The 21,286-nt window shown below is 42.5% G+C and overlaps 2 protein-coding genes across 3 annotated transcripts; one reads left to right on the plus strand and one right to left on the minus strand.

The window, feature by feature from the left end:
* Positions 1–387: 387 nt before the first annotated feature.
* On the plus strand, positions 388–13,465 carry alox12 (arachidonate 12-lipoxygenase). Its single transcript, XM_087839429.1, has 14 exons — positions 388–534; positions 802–1,003; positions 2,162–2,243; positions 2,364–2,486; positions 2,563–2,669; positions 4,019–4,191; positions 4,344–4,487; positions 6,532–6,735; positions 6,917–7,003; positions 7,082–7,251; positions 8,802–8,923; positions 11,348–11,448; positions 11,587–11,757; positions 12,298–13,465. Exons 1-14 carry the CDS (start codon positions 388–390, stop codon positions 12,475–12,477), a joined length of 2,013 nt encoding a protein of 670 aa, XP_087695555.1. The 3' UTR covers positions 12,478–13,465.
* Positions 13,466–13,739: 274 nt separating this feature from the next.
* On the minus strand, positions 13,740–19,191 carry rnaseka (ribonuclease, RNase K a). 2 transcript variants are annotated; one of them, XM_087839430.1, is made up of 5 exons: positions 19,119–19,191; positions 18,857–18,952; positions 18,225–18,307; positions 15,284–15,410; positions 13,740–14,127 (listed from the first exon to the last, which is right to left on the minus strand). In XM_087839430.1, the coding sequence occupies exons 2-5, from the start codon at positions 18,929–18,931 to the stop codon at positions 14,110–14,112; spliced, it is 303 nt and encodes a 100-aa protein (XP_087695556.1). In that variant the 5' UTR covers positions 18,932–18,952; positions 19,119–19,191; the 3' UTR covers positions 13,740–14,109. The 2 variants fall into 2 exon arrangements, with proteins under 2 accessions (XP_087695556.1, XP_006809116.2); XM_006809053.3 differs by having other exon boundaries at positions 18,857–19,185.
* Between the last annotated feature and the right edge of the window lie 2,095 nt (positions 19,192–21,286).

A 21,286-nucleotide genomic window follows, 5' to 3' on the forward strand; every position in this document is an offset into this window, starting at 1 on the left:
GTCACAGAAACGGTAGCTGGGCTAAAGGATAAACTGAAAATGACAAATACAAATAGCTGAAACATGCACGAAGCTTCTGTTTGTCTGCAGGCAGATTTAAAGCAAAGAATCAGAGACTCAGACTTTCCAATTATGACAAGAAAGCCTAAAACTTGAAGAGTCGAAAAAAGGGCTAAAAAAAACAAAAGCCTTGTGACTTTGAACTTTGACCTCTTCCTATTGCTACACCCTTTATTTTCACTCTGAATCACGGTGCTGTGACATCTTCCACTAACCATGGTGACGTCACTGAGCCAAGACAGCTGCAAGTTTATGTTGGTTTTCCTGTGTATTCAGGTGCACACATGCTGCTAGCTGAACACTTATGTATGACTCATGTCTTCTTAGATGGAAGTCTACACCGTGACAGTAGCAACTGGTACTTCAGAGTATTCAGGCACCAACAACTACATTTATCTGACGCTTGTGGGGGAGAATGGCGAGAGCGAGCGCACTCAACTCGACAACCCTGGACTGGATTTCTGTCGAGGAGCAGTAAGTGTAGTTTGGGCTTTTCTTGTGTTGTCCAGATTTGGATAGCTCTTTTTTTTGCACAATAAATAGACTTTAAATTCAATTCTGGATTTAACAGGGAGCCAGTAAAGAGCTCACTTTCTAGTCTTGGTCTCTTGCTGCAGCATTTTAGATCAGCTCAGTTTTTAGGACAACTTGACACAATAACATGAACTAGCTTTTCAGCGTCACTCTGAGATAGAAAGTACCTAATTCTTTTGTATTTCTCTTCCTCTATTCTTCCATCAGGTTGACCAGTACAAGGTGACGAGTCCTTCACCTTTAGGCTCGGTGCTACTGGTCCGACTAGAGAAACAAAGATACTGGGTGGAAGATAACTGGTTTTGTCTATATGTCACTGTAGAGCCTCCAGATGGAGGTAAAGTGCTGACTTTCCCTTGTTACCGATGGTTTGTAGGCGATGTCAAGATGGAGATACGAGAAGGAACAGGTAGGAAAGAGTCTCATTCCTTCATTGCCTCACAATGCCTACATGTGTAGAAGTCCTGAGGTCATTTTGAGCAAAGATGCAAATTTCCCTTTAAAGCCATGCAGGTTCTATTTTAGTACAAGACTGATTCCTATGTGGCATTTTATAAACCATGCATCAACACATGCATACACCGATGGATGCATCTGAGAGTGACTTGGTTCAGTATTTTGTCCAAGGATAGTTTGGGCTGGAGCAGACAGGAGGAGCTGCAGAACAAACCAGCAGCAGATTAGTAGATGATACCGAACCCCAAGTTGCACCTGATAAATCCATCAGTGTGTGAATGTTGGGTTAAAAGTCCCAGTCAGTTTACCACATTAGGCAGTTGGTGGTGAGATTAAAAGGCTATTTAAGGCTACTCTTCCACTCATGCATGAGCACACTGGGGATGTGTAGCTGTTGCTGTACTACCTTTGAGTCCAGGGGTGGGCAACTCCAGGCCTCGAGGGCCGGTGTCCTGCAGGTTTTAGATCTCACCCTGGGTCAACACACCTGAATCAAATGATTAGTTCATTATCAGGCCTCTGGAGAACTTCAAGACATGTTGAGGAGGTCATTTAGCCTTTAAATCAGCTGTGTTGGATCAAGGACACATCTAAAACCTGCAGGACACCGGCACTCGAGGCCTGGAGTCCGACACCCCTGGACTCAAAGGTAGTACAACCTGCCCCTATGCTCAGCAAAAACTACAGCGCAGCAGCTGGCTGCTGTAATAATGATGATCAGTGATTTAGATTTTCAGCTGGAGCACATCATCTTTGTTGACAAGTTGCCATCACCGCCTAAGAAATGTGCAGCTGAGACATAAATATAGACACAGTATCAGATAATATAAGATAAGACCACAAGGTGTAAATGAGGTCTGTGTCTTTCATGCAAAAACGGTGAAACGCTGGGCTGCTGTGTCTGCTTCCCATTTGCATCATATTTGTTTACAGGTTCCTCTTAGACTTTGGTTATGTAAGCAACAGACCACACAAGAAGATATTTCCAGTGTTACATATAAGCAGAACTCCAGTTATCTCATGTGTGACCCTTTTTTCTTTGTGCTCGATTTCATCAGTATCACTGCCCTACTCTATAATGTGCTGTTATACTTCCCTGTGTCTCCTGTAGCAAAGACGCTGACAGGCGACTCCGCACTGCAGCTGCTGGAGCACAGGAGAACAGAGCTGCAGGAGCGACAGAAGACTTACAGGTAGGGGCTCACATTTATGGTATATGAAACCCTTCAAACTGTACAAACTACAAGCCACATTTGACCAAATACATTCTGTAACAACACATAGATTTGAAGCATTGGATATTTTTGTGCTAGATGGGTAACGTGGGCTCCAGGGATTCCCAGATGTATTGATGCTGAAACAGAAGCAGACTTGCCCCAAGACGCTCGCTTTGACAACGAGAAGAGGAGTGACTTTGAACATTCATTACATTACGCGTAGGTGGTTCATGATTCAACACATTTGTAACAAATTTGATTTTAAAACAACAAACGCCTCATTTCCTCTCCTCAGTTTGCTGGAGTTATCTCTGAAGAAGCTGACCATCTGGTTTGGGAAGTCCTGGGATGACCTTGAAGATTTCAAACGTATCTTCTGGAAGTTGAAAAGTCCCATAGCGGGTGAGTAAAAAAGTATAGCATACAACAGCTTTAATAGTAGTTTCATGCAAATTCAAAATGCTACCTAAAAAATTATCTTTGTGGTCATCACCATGGTGGCATCAGTAGGCAGCTGGATCAGGTCTCCTGAGGGATCACGCTGATGTTCCTTGGCAGCAGATCCAAAAGAGTCTCTCAGTCCTTTAAACCAGCGGTCTCCAACCTTTTTTGCGCCACAGACCGGTTTATGCCCGACAATATTTTCACAGACCTGCCTTTAAGGTGTCACGGATAAATACAACAAAATAAAACTAGTACCGGTACCAAAAAAAAAGAGAATTTATTCATAACACACGTGAAAAGACCCAGGAAAACAGAGTAAATGATAAAAACGATAACAAAATAACGCTGAAAACCGATAAAAACCCTGAAAACTATACATTTCACACCTGAGCCTCAACTCTCGCGGCCCGGTACCAAACGACTCACCGACCGGTACCGGTCCGAGGCCCGGGGGTTGGGGACCGCTGCTTTAAACGGATTTAAACGTTCCCATCGTTGACATGGAGACTCCAGCGACACTTCAAGTATCAGGGAACGATTTGAATAAGTGACCAACGTACTTGTGGCCTTCGTCGGGGTCATTGCAAAATGTCAAACAGTTTGTGTTTAAATAAAAAACAGGAAAGAGAAAAAAACCCAAGTGGACCAATCACACCTTCACAGATAAACCAGCTGACCAATTTACTTTAACGAGGTGGTTTGTCTGATTGGTTAACTGGTTAATCTTCTGACCTTTTAATCTGTAGTGGTTCAGTCCAGAATCTATTTGGACCAATTAGCCGATAACGCCTTGTTAAATGTGAAATGGTCAGCTGGTTTATCTGTGAAGGTGTGATTGGTTTCCTGTTGCCCACTTTTATTTAAACACAAACTGTTTGACGTTACCTGATGAAGGCCACACTTGATAAAGTTGTTCCCAGACACTTTAAGTGTTGCTGGTTCTCCATGCACCTTGGGAGTAGGTGAAGTTGTGCCAGAGAAGTTTGTTACTATCAACTTTCCCATTGTTACCAGTTCTGACACTTTCACCTCCTTCTTTAGATTATTGCAGACAGTGAGGGCAGCCTATTTAAAAGCCTTTTCTCTTTGTTCTATTCTGACTTTTTCATTGTTGTAAAATTTGAAGATGATCCATAAAAGCATGTGGGTAATATTCACTTCAGTTCAAGCATATTATTTCTCTCTCCCCCTTCTACTGTAATCAGTGGCAGGGCTGAACTTGTTCTCTGCGGTGGTAGTTTCTGTTGCAAAGGCCTTTGAACAACGACAGAAACCTGATGCTCTGTGTGTCTGTGTGTATACAACAGAGTATTGTATGACGCACTGGAAGGAGGACTGGTTCTTTGGCTACCAGTGTCTAAATGGGTCCAACCCCAGGATGATCCAGAGGTGCAAAAAGCTGCCGGAGAACCTCCCTGTTACCGCAGATATGGTGCAGCGCTCTATGGCTGCCAGGACCAACTTGGACAAAGAACTGAAGGTTGAGAAAAAGCACTACTTTGGTTTTTACAATGAAATAAAAGGAACGCCACAAATGTAGACGCTGTTATTGTCTCACTGGTGGTGCTGATTTCATGGTCTCTGTTGCACGCTTGCCATCATATCTTAAATTTCCTTTACACTCTTGTCCAGGCAGGAAACATATACTTGTTAGACTATGCCATCATGGATGGGATTCCCAGTAACACAATCAAGGGACACCCTCAGTACATCGCTGCTCCAATCTGTCTCCTGTACCAACACCCAGATGAAGGACTTATACCTATTGCTATACAGGTGTGTTGTTTACATGCTTACACAGAAGCACAGGGACAGTGGGGTGATTAGCACCGCTGACCCACCACAAAAAGGTCCTGAGCTTGACTTTGTACTTGACTTCCTGTTATAACTCTCAAGTGCACACCTTACAGCAGATAATGAGTAAGCTCACTAAATTAGCCTATCCCAGCGGTCTTAGGGCGAGAGGCGAGGTACACCCTGACAGGTCTGGTGATATCAGGCTGTTGTGGTGCTTTGAACGTGTATTTTTGGGGGTAAAAAAAATAATGTTGTGTCTATTTGTTTCCCCATGCTTGTGTCCTTGTGATAAAAATAATAAAACACACTATATATAATAATATACAGCAGAGTCTTATTATAAGCCGGGAGCATGCTTGTGCTGTAAGGTGTCTGGTTGTGTAGTGAACCTGTGGATATTTGTTTATTTATAAGGAACCCCATTAGCTTCCACAACAGTGGTTGCTAGTCTTCCTGGGGCCCAAACCATCAAATGCCACCAAATAAAATGTTACACAATGAGTTGGATGCAAAATGTCCACATAATTTGGCTCTTACATCCACAATGGCTGTAGCTCAGGTGGCAGAGCAGATCAGCCACTAATCAGAAGGTCGGTGGTTCGATCCCAGGCTGCCTCCTGGCTGCATGCCAAATATCCTTGGGCAAGATACTAACCCCATATTTGCCTACTGGTGGTCAGAGGGCCCAGTGGCGCCAGTGTCCGGCAGCCTCGCCTCTGTCAGCTGCCATCCCCAGTGTGTGTGTGTGTGTGTGTGTGTGAATGGGTGGATGACTGGATGTAGTGTGAAGCGCTTTGGGGTCCTTAGGGACCAGAAAAGCGCTATACAAATGCAGGCCATTTACAATAAGGTTTTATAATTCTGAAAATGTAAACATGTAAATATTAAAAATTATTTAAAAAAAAAAACACTCAAACAAAATACACAATTTCCATTACAAGTGACATTACCCTCTTACAATTTTTACAAATAGATTAAAAACTGCTTAAATAGGCTTTTAGGTGATTTTTAAAATTATGAATAGAAGCCAATTCTCTAATTGCATAAGGCAACTTGTTCCACTGAAAAGATGCTTTAAGTATAACAGAGTTTTTCAAAAAGTTACTTTTAACTCGAGGAGTTACTAAGTTGTGGTTAGTTGAGAATCGTGTAGCATGATTATGTATTTCATCTGGATACTGCAACTGAGCATAAAAAAGTGTGGTGTGTTTACCAGTATTGCTTTCTTTAAAAATACAAGTAAGCCATAGTATAATTTAGCTTGTGCAGAAAACCAAGAAAGTTTATCGTGCATTTTTTTTACAATATCTGTATAATATGAACACCTTAACACTAATCTGGTCGCCCTATTTTGGACTAACTGAAGTCTGTTCAGATCTGTCTTTTTAGCTGCTGACCAAATGATTGAGCAGTACTCTAGATGAGATAATACTAGTGCATTAATGACATCTTTCATAATTGAAGAAGTAACATAAAAGGAGCATTTCCTAGCTATAGCTATGCCCTGTCCCATTTTCTTAATAACAGAGTTGATGTGCTGAGACCATGAAAGGTGGTGGTTTATGGTAACACCAAGTAATTTAATCTGGGTGACCTGTTCTAATACCGATCCAGCTATGGAAAGATTTAGTTGTACTTTTATATATAATATACTATAACATATATGTTTATAACTATGTTTTGTCTATTTCTTATGTGCGTTTGAGACCTGGGGGTAGAACTGGTTATGACCTGTTTATATTTAGGAGCAGGTAGAAAGTCCTCGCTGGCTCCATGTCTGTCATTACGTCACACACCGGTTTGCTCTCTGTCGCACAAAATCACCGCCAATGATTCAGTTCTTTCTAAACAGCAGAATCAGGTGTTGAAGCAGCGACGGTGAAGCGTCGGTCATGTGACTCTGTTCAGACAAACCAAGCCTTGACACGGTGCTTCTGAAGCCATGTGTTGGCTATACAAGCTAAGTGACAGCCCGTTCTACCTCTTGAGCCACAGCTCAGTAGTCTCTCTTTCACCGTCTCAGCTTGAACAGACTCCAGGCCGGGACACGCCCATATTCCTGCCCAGCGACCCCCCTCTGGCCTGGCTGCTGGCTAAGATGTGGGTGCGTCACTCCGAGTTCCAGGTATTCCAGCTCCTGTCTCACCTACTTAGGACTCACCTGGTGGTGGAAGTGTTTTGTGTGGCCACTTTGAGACAGCTGCCTGCTGTACACCCCATTTACAAGGTAAATATTAATATAAGTCGTATTATTCAGCACTTCCACTGTTGGTCATAGTTGTTATCTGATATGAATTGGTTTAAAAGCAAAGAGATGAAGCCTTCATTTGTAATTTCCTTTCTGCAACATAAATCCAGTAGAATCTAAATTTCCAACAATAATCAAAATGTTCTCTTTCTTCCTGCAGCTCCTGTCCCCTCATATACGCTACACTCTAGAGATCAACTGTAGGGGGCGCACTCAGCTCATCTCTGCAAATGGCATCTTCAAACGAGTATGCCACAGCACGCTTGGCTTCAATATTACTGAGCTCTTCAATATTCCGATCTAATATTCCTGAAATGTTGTGTAGGTTGTGTCTACAGGTGGTGATGGCCTGTTAATTTTGGCCCAGAGGGAGTACAAGGTGCTGACCTACCGCTCCATTCAGCCGCTGTATGATTTCTGTGACAGAGGAGTGTCTCAGCTCCCCAACTATTTCTACAAAGAGCATAGTCTGATGCTGTGGGAGGCCATACACAGGTACAGAGTACGCATGTTGTCCTTGTTCCTGTGTAGTTCTACAAGGTACCGATGATCTGTGGAACCAGCACCTGAGTACAGGAAGCGTGGATCAACTCTGTGTTTAAAAAGTCCGCTCTCTGATCCTATGAGGATTACCCAGGAGGCAGTGCAGAGCTCGGATAGAGCTGATGGCCAGTTCTAACTGCCTCTATTCTCCAGACGTCTACACTGCTTACTGGCCCAGCCTTGCAGGTCTGCGGTGGCAGCTCTAGATCAGTGTTCTTGGATTACGACTGGGTTTAATTCAGTGGTTTGGAAAACTCTGTTACTTTAAAAGGCTGGCGTAACCTGTACGAGCTGTTTCTACTCTATTAGTACTCAGCTTTTTACCTTTACTGCTTCACTGGAAAAAAGTGAAGTCCTTGGAAGTCCGAATTCTCTTAAATTCATAAATGAACACAGCAAAAATGAGCAGAGAAAAAAACCAAATTGTAAGTCCATAGTTCAGGCAGCGGTTGATCCCTCTGGCACCTTTGCTGGAATATCCAACTGGGAATTCTTAGATCCAATCTTCTGAACTGCTTATCTCACAGAAGACAAAGGGAAGAGCCTATCATCTCTTCTGCATAAAACTTAATGACACCAGGTCCTCATCTCTCCCCTCTTTTTGTCTGGATGTCAAATCCAATCAAGTTCAATTCAGTTTTATTTATATAGTGTCAAATCACAACAACAGTTTTAACAATGGCTTTATATTGTAAGTATAAGAAAACAGAGAAAACATCAAAGAATCATATGACCTCCTATGAGGACACAGTTTGGTGACGGTGGGGAAAACTTCCTGTCAACAGGAAGAAACCTCCAGCAGAACAAAATCAATAATTAAATACAAAGAGGTGTATAAACACATAACATATATATCTGAGATGAGCTCTGACGTCACAGTGACATCAATCATAATTGATGACCTTTAATCACCTGATGTCCAGCCACGCCTTCTCATCCTGTAAACTTCAACACGATTTAAAACATAGTTTAAAAAAAACCCTAAAATCACTTCATTACAATTTCATCTTTTCTATGTTGTACGTCAACGTGATTTATGAATAATTTCATCACACATGAGTAAACTTTCCTCCATATATACATATATGTATCATAGATATAGATCTATACATCTCTCTCTCTTCATCTCTATCTCTCTATATCTCTATCTCTCTTTATATATCTCTCTATATTTCTCTCTCTCTCTCTCTCTCTCTCTCTCTCTCTCTCTCTCTCTCTCTCTCTCTCTCGATAGATAGATAGATAGATAGATAGATAGATAGATAGATAGATAGGTATAGATATACACACATAGCTATCTATCTGTGAGATAGATGTGAGGTATGTATGAGATAGATGTGAGGTATGTATATATATATATATATATCTCAAAGATAATACCAGCAAAAACTACTAAAGCCTGATATTTTTACATGTTTTGAGTATCATTCTGAATGTCCATACTATTTATTTTAAACAGTGTATTCTTATAAATAACGACAAAGTTTTTACCTTTGCTCCAGTTTTGTCTCCAGTATGGTAAACCTGTACTACCAGTCAGACCATGATGTGCAAGAAGACCTGGAGCTGCAGGCCTGGATCAGAGACATCACGGAGGAAGGCTTCACAGAGCTCCCCAACTTTGGTCAGTTATTAATGTAATCACCTGCACTTGTATAGTAAGTTATTCATTTATTGATTAGGTCTGAAGGTAAGTTTTTCTCGAGATACTACGCTCTCACTGCTGGTTTAAAAGATTTGTGACATTTTTCATAAATTGTTAAAATGTTTAAAGCCAAAAGTAGATTTAAACAATAAAAAGTTCATCTTAAGTTCTCCAAAGAGCCTATGGGAGCAGGACGCAACCCATAACAGCACAGCTCAGTGGTTAGAGGATCGGAGGGCAGATCACAGCAACCTCTCTGAACTGGATCCAGTAACAATCAGTGGAAGACATCCAGTCTCCAGTATGAAGAGCTGGGCTGCACCCGCCCCCACATAAGTTCACGCCTACTGGCTGAAGAAGCTGACTGCACTCCATGAGGGCCTGGCAGCACAAATGAACCAGCTGTTGATGAGAGACATCTGGAGTGTCTAACCGAAGGCCTGACAGCCCTGATCTATCTACATAGATATCTATCTCGATATCTAATATATATCTATATCATATAGAAATATATTATATAGATATTATCTTTATCTATATAATATATAGAGAGAGATAAAGATGTTATCCATATATGTTATATAGGGATAATATGACGATGCGACCTGAGATGCATCTGGCCCTTCAGTTGATCCATCTACTGCTCTAAACTGGTCTCAGTGGAAGGGTGGCTGTCAAGACGCCATGCAATATATGTTTGCACATGACAGTAAACCATTGGACCTGTTAGGTGCACAGCTGTGCTAAACCAGACAGACTATCATGAGAAAATGTTGTCACTACTCAGTGACGAAAATACTTATGAGCCCCTGAAACGAGACCCAGGAAGTGATTACAGGAAGAGGGTGACAGACTGTCTGAAGCAGTTAGAACAGGACAAGGCTATTGAGCGGACCTCATGCCACAGGATGTACCCAGGGGAGTCTACACCAAGGCTGTATGGTTTACTGACGATACATAAACAGGGTGCACCTTTAAGACCGATTGTCTGCATGATCAACTCGGTCAGCCTGAGTTTCTGGCTTCGATCTTCAACCCGGTGGTGGGCAGCTCTGAACACCACATCCAGAACACCCTGGATTGTGTTGAGAAGGTGAGAGATGTCATGATGGAGGCAGATGAAACCATGGTCTCGTACGACGTTACGTCTCTCTTCACTTGCATCCCAGTCATGGAAGTGTTGGAGGTAGTTCGTAAGAGATTACAGGATGACCCCAACCTCAGCAACAGGACCACTCTCAGCATCAACCAAGTGTGTTTGAACTGTCTCAATTCCACCTGTTTCACTGTGAGATTTCCATCAGTAATGGGGAACATCTAAAAGCTGATGTGTACCGTAAACCTACACATACGGATCAGTATCTAAGGTTTGACTCTCATCATCCACTGGAGCACAAACTGGGTGTCATCAGGACGCTACAGCGAGCGACGAGCGAACACCATCCCCACTGAAACAGCGGCCAGGGAGGCAGAAGAACAGCACATCAAGAAGGCCCTGAGTAAATGTGGTTATCCCAACTGGACTTTTGTCAAAGTTGGGAAGGCACCTAAAGAAAGCTCCATCTGATCCAGGAGAGAAGGACGACCGCTGACTAAGTGACCTGTAGTGATCCTGTACGTGTCAGGAGTATCAGAGCAGTTGAGACGCATTTTTTCTAAACACCGGGTCTCTGTGGCTTTTAAACCCCAAAACACGCTGTGCCAAAACCTGGTCCACCCCAAGGATCGGGTCCCCGACACAAACAGAGTAACATCGTTTACGCTGTTAAGTGCAGGAGGATTGCCAGGATTTATACATCGGGGAAACCAAACAACCTCTGGCTACAACACAGCAGAGCTACCTCGTCAGGCCAGGACTCTGCAGTCTATTTACACCTACAGGCCAGTGGACACTCTTTCAAGGATGAGGATGTAACATCCTGGACAGGGAGGAAGTCAAGGAGGCCATTTACGTGAAAAGGGAAAGACCATCTCTGAATGGAGGAGGAGGCCTAAGGGTACATCTGTCACCATCTTACAATGCTGTGATTGCAGCCATACCCCAACTCTCTGTGAATGGTACTCATGGTTACTGTAGTTGATGAGTGTTGATGGCTAACATATCAGTCTGGATCTTTTACTTGATCATTTATCTGTAACTATGCAGTTAAGTTCAAAACATGAATGCAGAATTCACAATTTGGTTTGTTAATTGAATTTAAAAACATGACCAGGTGAAATTTAACTCGCATATATTTGCACAAGATTATAAAAACAAAGCGATTGCCAGCACGAGGCAACAATTGTGTCACATCCTTCCTTTCATAGTTTCAGACTACAGGCACATCACCTCCAGTTAGCAGAAGTTCTCGGCAGGATATCCTGTGTATGTGTGACATCCACTTAATGTTTCACGTGTTCCAGGTTTGCCCAGTAAACTCAGCAGCAGAGAGGAACTCTGCACACTGCTGGCAGTGGCCATCTTCACAAGCACAGCCCAGCATGCTGCAACTAACAACGGACAGGTGCTGAACACACACACCTAAAGACACAAGATGCACTGAGGTGCAGAAACTGACACCGTTGGTTTGTTGGGGCGACTTATTTAAGAAAAGATGACCACGGACGTACAGCAAACGCTTCTCTACTCTGATTCCTTTTAGTTTGACTGGTGTGCCTGGATTCCCAACACCCCCTGCACCATGAGACAACCGCCACCAACAGACAAAGATGCTGTTACCATGGATATGATTATGGCCACGCTTCCTGATGTCAGCCAGTCCTGTCTACAGATGGCCATCACATGGCATCTGGGACGAGCACAGCCAGATGCAGTGAGTCCAAGTTGCTCACCATACTGTGTCCCATACAGTTTATAACATGTGTATACACATGTAATGCAGCGATAGATCGGTTAAAAATATGAATATTCAAAAAGAAATAAAAATGTCAACAATATTTATGTTAAATAACTAATATAAATAGATGCAATAACACTAATGTCACTGTATCTACTGATACGTGTATATCATGGTTACTCAAGCCATCTGCTCTTTGCTAATGGTTTATGTTTATAAACATAATGCAAATATTTGACAATCATACGTTTTCTTTAACTGCAGCAATTTCAAAGACAACATGTCACCTCAGTTCGTCTTAAATAAAGAAAATGGCATTTCTAGAGCATGGGTTGATTTTTATTTTTACTTATTCTTTGGGGATTTTCTTGCCTTTTATTAAGATGGAGGAGACAGCGAGACATGCAGGAAAGCATTAAGTCTTGCAACACCCCTAAATCATATTTTGTAATGAAAAATGGACTTGATCCTTTTTTCTCAGCTGCTTGCGGTTCACATTGTTTCTTTTCTGCTCAGATTCCTTTGGGCCGATACACAGAGGACCACTTCACCGAGGCCGAAGCCCTGGAGGTGATCGACAGGTTCAGGATGGAGTTGAAGGAGATCGAGAAACACATTCTGTCTGAGAATGAAGGACTGGAGCTGCAGTACCTTTTTCTCCTGCCCAGTCGCATAGAAAACAGCATCACCATATAGAAACACTCCCAGACTGCTGAGTGAATCGTTGCAGTGCAGGAATTCCAGCGACACGCAAAGAAGAGCAACTTTATGGACTGACCAGCGTGTTTCAGCGTGTAGCCTTCATCAGGGTCATCGTAACACATAGTAGAAGTGTGCTTAAATAAAAGGCAGGAAATTAACCAATCACATCTTCATAGATAAACCAGCTGACATATGACAGGTTGGTATTGGTTAAGTCACGTAAATACTGGACTAGATCATTATCTTAAACTTTGGAAATGTGTCCTTGAGTTATATGAGCTTGTTTTCTGTTCTTTAAATATGAACCAAAAACGTTTCTTTACAGACTATAAAAACATTTTGTACATGGAGCGGTTCTATTGTAGCACTTTTCTACTCTCCCAGAGCAGCCAGTGCTTTACACAGCACACACGTTCAAATAAGCACTTTTTTATGCTTAAGTGTTTTCTATCTAATATTGACTCGCTCATACTCTGATGGATGCATCTTGGGTTCGTATCTCGCCCAAGCATATTTCAAACCACCAACCCTCCGATCAGCCGATGCCTCGCTCCACCTCCGGAGCTCCAGCCGCAGGATTTCCTGGAAGCTCTTTATTTGCATCTCGACCACTAACAGTTGGAATTGATGTGTCATGTCCAGAGTGGGCGAGCAAGTGAAAGGAAGTGTCTGACATGTCAGTTCCCAGCTGCTTGAGATCTGGCGACGGGTCAGATTAGAGATAAACCTGCATGTGCCGTGTTTGGAGAGATGAGTCGTTGTTTGTGTTCGCATTAATTATATGAATTTATTACTGTGGCACAGATATTTCCTTCTGTAGTAAGTTAAGTTTGCTCAGCCTGGATTAAATGGAGGTAATCAGTAAGTAGTACTTTTGACAGAATAACTTCAATGTTTAACTTTTTTACTTAAAACATATAAATGTATTATGAAGCTTAAAGCAAGACGTCCTGATATATCCATGTGTTTACAATGTTGAGAAATAAACAAATAGCTACAGCCGTTGTGTACTTTGTGGCTTCAGTACAACTGTAAGATTACTGCATGACTCATCAGGTGAAGAGTGGGTCACTGTGACGCTCACCATAGGAAGAACACGCTGGATACAGTAAGTCTGCTTACAGCAGACAGCCGGACGTCCTCCAGGGAACAGAAAAGGTAAACGTAGGATTTAAAAGGCGCCATTTCATTATCAACATTCCCAACACGGTCACATGGTCACTGATAAGGATTACAAACATACTCTCTGATTTAAGAAGAAGTACACCAAAGTGTTTTACAGCTTTTATTTCAATCTGACTAGTGTAATCAAACAGTTATAACACAGTAATCAAAGGTAATCTTAGAATTAACAAGTCAAATTACTTTTTGTTCAATTCAATTTCAATTCAATTTTATTTATATAGCGCCAAATCACAACAAAAGTCGCCTCAAGGCGCTTCATAGATACAGAGAAAAACCCAACTATGAGCAAGCACTTTGGCGACAAAGTGTTCTCAAAGTGTCCGACCTCGTCCCCTTTGACAAGGTCCCTGAAATCCTGAGACAGAAGAAAGAAGACAGAATCAACACAGCCGTCCCTGCTGTCAGTGGGCTGCTGGGAGGTTATCCTTCCACCAGGTGGCGCTACTGCACGAGATACTCCTGAAGAACAACACAGAGGAGCAGAAATGAGAAACTGTAGCAAATACAATAAACCATCAGTTTATAAATTAAACAAGAAGGCAAACTATAGTTAATCCTCCTCTTTGACCTTAAATAAAAGTCCCATTTGTTTAACTGACATAATACATTTAATAACGCTTAGAGAAAGACCATAAACTCATCATGACTCATGTCTCTGGCTTGTTTTTGGTTGTTTTACTTCAAATGAATTTTGAACTAGTTGTCTTCCATCATCTCCATAAAATCAGAGGACGTACAGATAGTTGAGCTGTTTGGACACAAAAGTAGAAAAGAAAGATGCAGAAGAAGAAAAACTGATATAAAGTGAACCTCATGACTGTTGCAAAGAGGACATGCAGGGCTGCAGGAGAAAAACAGACAAACTATCCCTCCATACTCTTCTGCTTATCCAGAGCCAGGTCACGAATGTAGCATCCTAAGCAGAGAAGCTTTGACCTCCCTCTGCCCAGCCACCTCCTCCAGCTTACCCAGGGGAATAAGGATGACTGTGATCCCCGATATTTGGAGCACACCCTCCGGACCCCCTTCTTAAAGATGGGAACCAACAAGTACCACCCCTGATCTCCATGCAGCATTGCAAAGGTGCACCAACCAAGACAGGCCTACAACATTCAGAGGCTTCATGAACTCGGGCCGACCTCATCCTTTAACTTGCCTGAGTGACGTCACCCTCGTCCAAAGACTCTGCTTCCTCTGACGAAGGCGTGTCAGCGGGATAAAGAGGTTCTTTCAGTATTTCTCAACTGAAGTCAGCAATGCCCCCTCTGCAGTGTATACTGCGTGGGTAGATCAATGCTTCCCCGTCCTGAGTCATCCGACAGTTTACCAGAATCACGTCAAGGATGCCCAAAAGTCTTTTTCCATGACCTTTTTTAAAGCTGATGTCTGGGACAGTTACATGGGAAGCATTTATGGATTTTTCATGGTCTGACCCATCTCAATCTCAGTACTACCTCAAAAGAAACTAACTGGATCAAATTGTTCAACTGAACAACGTTGTTTGGCTAAGAGCAAACAGCTTGACGAGATGGAGTCTCTTGTAATCGAGATCCTGTGATTCTTCCAAAATAAATTCAACTGCCTGCAAGGTAAAAAGTCAGAAGCATTAACTCACCTTCTTCTGATTGAGCTTCATCTGGCAGAAGGAGAACAGTCCACACACTAGATACATAGCAGCTGCGATGAAGCAGTTGTAGCCCACCTTCTGGTACACGTCATAGACCCTGTGAGGTGGATTTAAACTGAGAAAATAGAAACGTTGCAAAAGAAAAGTTACATATCTCATGAATGATTCAGTCACTGCAGATACACAGCAGAATGAACAAGTATTGAACACATCACGCATGTTCTATGTAAATATATTTCTAAAGATGCTATTGACATGAAACTCTGACCAGATCTTAACTACAACACATCCCATTCATACATGCAGAGAAATCAAACCACAGATGTCTTTAAGTTGTGTGTTATAATGAGTTTCTAGCTTCTAAGTTTCTAGATGCCTCTTGTATGGACAAACTAGTCACGTGCATTACTCAGGTGGGATTTTGGTCCATTTTTTCACACAAACAGTCTTCAAATCCTGAAGGTTCCCCTTCTATGAACTCTGATCTTTAGTAATTTTCATACGTTTTCAGTAGGATTCAGGTCAGGTGACTGACTGAACTAATCTAGCAGCTTCTTCTTTCTCTGAAATCGAATGAGACTTTCCTTGGCTGTGTGTTTGGGATCCATTGTCTGGTAGATGGCAACAAAATTTCTGAGTCTAAGGAGCTTGGAAAGAAAAGCGTCTGGACTTCTATAAGTTGCTTGAAGACGTTTCACCTCTCATCGAGTCCCAGATTTAAGCTCTGTGGGAGTGTCCCCCACAAAGAGGGACAAAAGGACCCCCTGATGATCCTCTACCTAATCACACGAGCCAAGGTAAAGGGTGAGCTCATTGTGAAACCTGGCCCCACCCTATCATGTGATTTCCTGAGGTCAGATGGCCCAGGATGTGAGTGGGCGTTAAGGCGTCTGGGAAGGATCTCAAAACGGATTTATACAGGGTGGGCCATTTATATGGATACACGGTAATAAAATGGGAATGGTTGGTGATATTAAAGTCCTGTTTACATTGAAACCAAGCACACCATTGTTTTTCTTGTGACATTACCAATAAGTTTGATGTGTCACATGGCCCTCTTCCTATTGAAGAAACAAAAGTTGTATCCAAGATGGCCGACTTCTAAATGGCCACCATGGTCACCACCCATCTTGAGGAGTTTGCCCCCTCACATATACTAATGTGCCACAAACAGGACTTTAATATCACCAACCATTCCCATGTTATTACGGTGTATCCATATAAATGGCCCACCCTGTAGATGGCAGACAGTTGGTGTTCGTAAACCACCGCCTCTGTTCAAAGATGGCCGCTCACAGTGGACACAAATAGCTTCTTTTACTCCTCTTTCAAACCATCTGTCCTCTCTGTCCAAAATGTGAACACTGGCATCCTCAATGCCAGTGTTCACATTTTGGAAGCCACTTGAAGAAGTCCAGACGCTTTTCTTTCCAAGCTCCTTAGCTACGATGACCTGGATGACTGAGAACCTTCACAGACAAAGTTTCTGAGTATTTCTTCTTCAATATTTTGTCTCTGTACATTGTTTGTTCCCTCAGTTTATGAAAGGCTCTAGTGCTGTATGTGGAAATGTGTATGTGGGAGCACCTGGTCGTGGCGGGTTTATGGTGGAATGATTTTCTTTCCACATTATTTACTCCAGTGCTCGCTGGAAATTACAGTAGTTTAGAAATTCTGTAACCAAGGGCATCATCTGGAAGAAGCAACTAGAGACTGAAGAGGTACAACACAAACACTATGGCAAAGGGGAGCCAGGACATCAAGTTGGGGGGGTGGGGGGGGGAGAGAGAGAGAGAGAGAGAGAGAGAGAGATATTGTTGCCATTCCCACCTGCCAAGCCCCAAGAACAACTTGTGCAGTAAAGACATTGAGGGCAAGTACAGCTGAAAGAGAGGATCATGGCTCAGTGGGGAATCCGGACTCTCCAAAACTCTGTGAAGGTTCTCAGTCATCCAGTCCACTACAGGAAGACAACACCTGCCTGTGAGGGTGACGCCTCCGTACCAGATGTGCTGAAAGACTTCTACGCACGGTTTGACTCTCATGATGATGAGGAAGACTACTGTCTGACTCGGCTGATGTGATGTGAAGTACTGATGTGCACCGTTGTGTCTGCATCATTCTGTTCTGTCTGGTGTTGCACAGTTTGGTGGTTTTTTGCCAGTTTTGCACACTTGCACTTTATGTAGTTCTGTGTTGATTGTTTGTCAAAGTGAGTTGAGGCAACTGTTTTTGTGATTTAGTGCTATCGAATAGAAACTGAGCTCAACTGAGCTGTGCCTGTAAGTCTTATTAAACACAGGACGGTCGTTTAGCCCAAGATTTGCTACCCCTCCCCCAAAAGGTTGATTCTGTTCATGTGGATGTTTTCTCTTAAAACGAGCGTTTATAAGGTTGGAAACCTGCAGTCAGCTGATAATGAGGAAGTCACTCTGCTACTCTTTGAGTCCAAACTTCCTGTTTTTCATTCTGGACCAGATTGAACCATTTTACTCTTTATATTCCTTTTAAAATGTCCATGTTTAGCTCATTAGTAGCTAAGTGGAGGCCAAACGCTGCATCGTGTTCAAAAACAGGATTTCTTTCTGTCTGCTGGACAGATTTGGTGACCTGTGGTTTATTGATGAGGCAGATTTCAACTTTCAAGGAAGAATCGTGTTTCTACAAAAGACACAGCAATATCAAATAACATCATTAACCTTTTCTTCATTTATATCTTACGATGGAAAGAGCGTTTTTCTGCTGTCTGTTTTCATTCCTTCTATTTAAAGCAGAAAATTGGTGACTGTCTCTGCAGGAGCAGGATACCTGCAGCTGACAGGATGAGCAACATGCAGTGCATCAGCCCAGCTCAAACAGACCAGTATTGAGCCAGAGCGCAGCTGCATAGGCAGAGATCTGGAGTGATGTGTTATAGCACAAGACTTACTCTTTAAATGTGTCTTCCTCTGTCAAAAGCAGATCTTCAATCAGTACTGCTGAATGTGTTGTAAAGAAGATGCCCAGCAAGCCCTGAGACAGAGAGGGGTGTATTAGTCAAGCAGCGGCTCAGAGTAACTTGTAATGTGGTCCCAAATGTAATGAACATAACAGCATGGTACAGTTCTTTATGATCCAGATATGTTTTTGTAATGCTTCCTAAACATTCACACAAAACAGGACTGTTTAATACGCTATTGGATTAAACTGACTTAAAGAAGTCTTTCTTTACTCTTTAACTGGAGCTTCCTAAGCTGCCCTCTACTAACACTGGGAGGGAGATTCAGAAAAGTCAAACAATAGATCTGCTGTTGTAGTTGCTGGTTTAACAGGCCTGACACTGTCTCTGCACCTTCACAGAAACAGCATACATGTCATGCACATCACGTTTTAAGTTTAAAAAGGTCAGTCTGGACTCAAAATCTAACTTTATTTCAACCCACGTGGCTCACACACAAGTATATGTAAGAGTCAAGGCTCCGTTTTCAGACACATTTAAATATGTAATGTTAAGAAACTGGAATCACGTGACTGAGTGAACAGTAAATTCGTGGCGCAGCAAAGCAAAATCTCCACACTTACCAACATGACAACTCCCCACATGCTCAACACGATCCCACACGCGGCGAGTTTAGGTCCACAGACGAGGCCACGCATGATTCCACTCTGGTGCTCTTACTAGTCCACACAGAGAGAAACTAATCTCAGACTACTGTAGCTTCTTCAGACACGTGACTGTGACCGAACAGGTTCCGGGATGTTGAAAGTTAGAAATAGTAAACAAACCGATCGAGTGAAGTGTTTTATATCAGCGTGGGGTGCGATACGTTTGGTCCTAACTTACTGTGATAAAAGCCTGACACGTCCGTCACGTACAAACCAACACAAACCGTCTAATTACAAGTTTCCTGTAACGATCTGTAAACGAAATCACGTGACCGCAATGTTCTCAGTCATGTGACTCTCCGCGCGCAGATACCTTTGGAAATACAGTAATTTCCTGATTTCACAACAACATGAACGCACGTCTGTCTCTTTTATTCTCTGCGCTTATTTTGTGTGATAGACTTTGAAACGCTCTGCTTTGCAGTAAACGCGTCTTCTTGTGCACATGACAGGCACGTGATTTGAATGATAATATATATTCAGAAAAAACTCACTGTAATGTATCTATGTGCCTTTGTAGTGGTACAGTATGATTGTGTATAGGTTTCCACCAGCCTGGACTGTGCAGCGTGTGTGAGGTAGATACACCACAACAGTACCTGATGATAAGCTGGATTTAGACCAAATTTATTATAGTTTAAGTACAATTAAAAGCTAACTCAGCAAGTAAGTGGGGAATTGACATCCACGTTTAAATAAAAATGGAGTGACTTAACAGTTTATGTCCCTCAAAGCGTAACAGCTAATATTATAGTTTCAGTATCACAACTTGTATAACACAGAGTAACAGAAAGAGGCACCCTGGATGGTTAATCTGGTTTCTGGTAATACACTGGGGGGGGGGGGGGGGAGACACAACAAACTGATGATTAAAACAACCTACAGCATATAAATGGAGATGGAGTGTTTAAGGAAAAAGATTCTCAGTATGAAACATTAATCTGGATCAGAACTAAGTAAACTATGCAGCAACCCTAGGGATAAATTTATTTATGCATAAATAAGCATGTTTCTGTTTTTCAATCTTCCCTTCATCGTGTGAACATATATTTTTGGTAAGCAGACTTATGTACCGCTTTTCTAACTCTATCTGCTTTTTTCTATTTCTGTTTTACAAGGTTCATTCACCCATTCACAGACAAGCACTTTCTTCTATACACTGGCTGTTACGACCCCCTCTGCTAGAGTAAAAGCTAAAGGTTAACTAAGGCAAGCCAGCATCACAAAATTCTACTTACAGCCAGCTAGCAACTCAAAACTCTAATCAGTCTAAGTTCAAGCATGCACCAAGGCTTGACAAAGTTCAGCAATATGAACAAGTTCAACAAAGATCGAAGAGGGAGGCACGAAGGGCAAACTGCATGTTCAGTCCTAAGCAGCAGCCACTGAGTGAAGGACCTCCAGCCTTTTGCAGCCACAGGTGGGCACGATCAGCCACTGATTGCCTCTTGGAGCATCCCGGGATCCCCGGGCAGCCAGTCGTCCGTGTGGTCTGGCACACTTCATTCTGCATAAGAGAGGGTTGGCACGGGTCTCCCAGTAACCAATCACCCACAAGTCATGGCACACATGGATTTGCATGAACACAAAAAGGCAATCTCACTCCCTCCAAGGCCCAGGGCCGTAACACTGGCACACACACTCTCACGGATGTATCGTGACAACCCGAAAGACACTTGGACATGCAGACTGAAGCAGCCAGAGATCAAATGATCAACCTTCCACCTGGTGGATCACCCACTCTACCTTCTGAGCCACAGCCATCCGTCATGCTGTACCTCCTACTATCCCCTCTGGACGTGTATGTTGTTGTGTCTACAGTAGCGTCACCAGTGTGTAGTCAGATCTCATTTATGTAAACAATTAAGTTGTTTTATGGTAAAATCCAACAATATAAAATATAAATACAATATAAATTGTCAATAGACTGCCTAAATGTTAACAATGTAAACCACCATATGTCACTCAAAGAAGCCCCAAAAAGACCAGATCCCCTGCTCTTTAACTACAGTAACTGATCATGATTAGCACGAATGCAATTATCGGTGTGCTTAGCTTTAGTCTGCACCCATCAAGAAGTTATTGTGAAAGATGTTCTGAGGACATTGTTATTCAGTATTTTTTCTTTCTTTAAAGCCAAGGTAAGAGTATCAGTTTCAACCAGGAACCTTCCTGCTGTGAGGTGACAGCACTGCAGCACCACGAAGCACTGGCCTGAGTGTCAAACTGCTGAAGCGTTTCCCCGGGACTATACTCAGTGTAGACATCACAGTGTGTATGATTGTAGTTTAAGGATGGACAGACTTATAATATATATATATTTTAAAAGAATCTGTGGTTCCAACA

Source organism: Neolamprologus brichardi, chromosome 3 (assembly GCF_056152115.1).
Source record: "Neolamprologus brichardi isolate AB-2024 chromosome 3, ASM5615211v1, whole genome shotgun sequence".
Classification (NCBI taxonomy): domain Eukaryota; kingdom Metazoa; phylum Chordata; class Actinopteri; order Cichliformes; family Cichlidae; genus Neolamprologus; species Neolamprologus brichardi.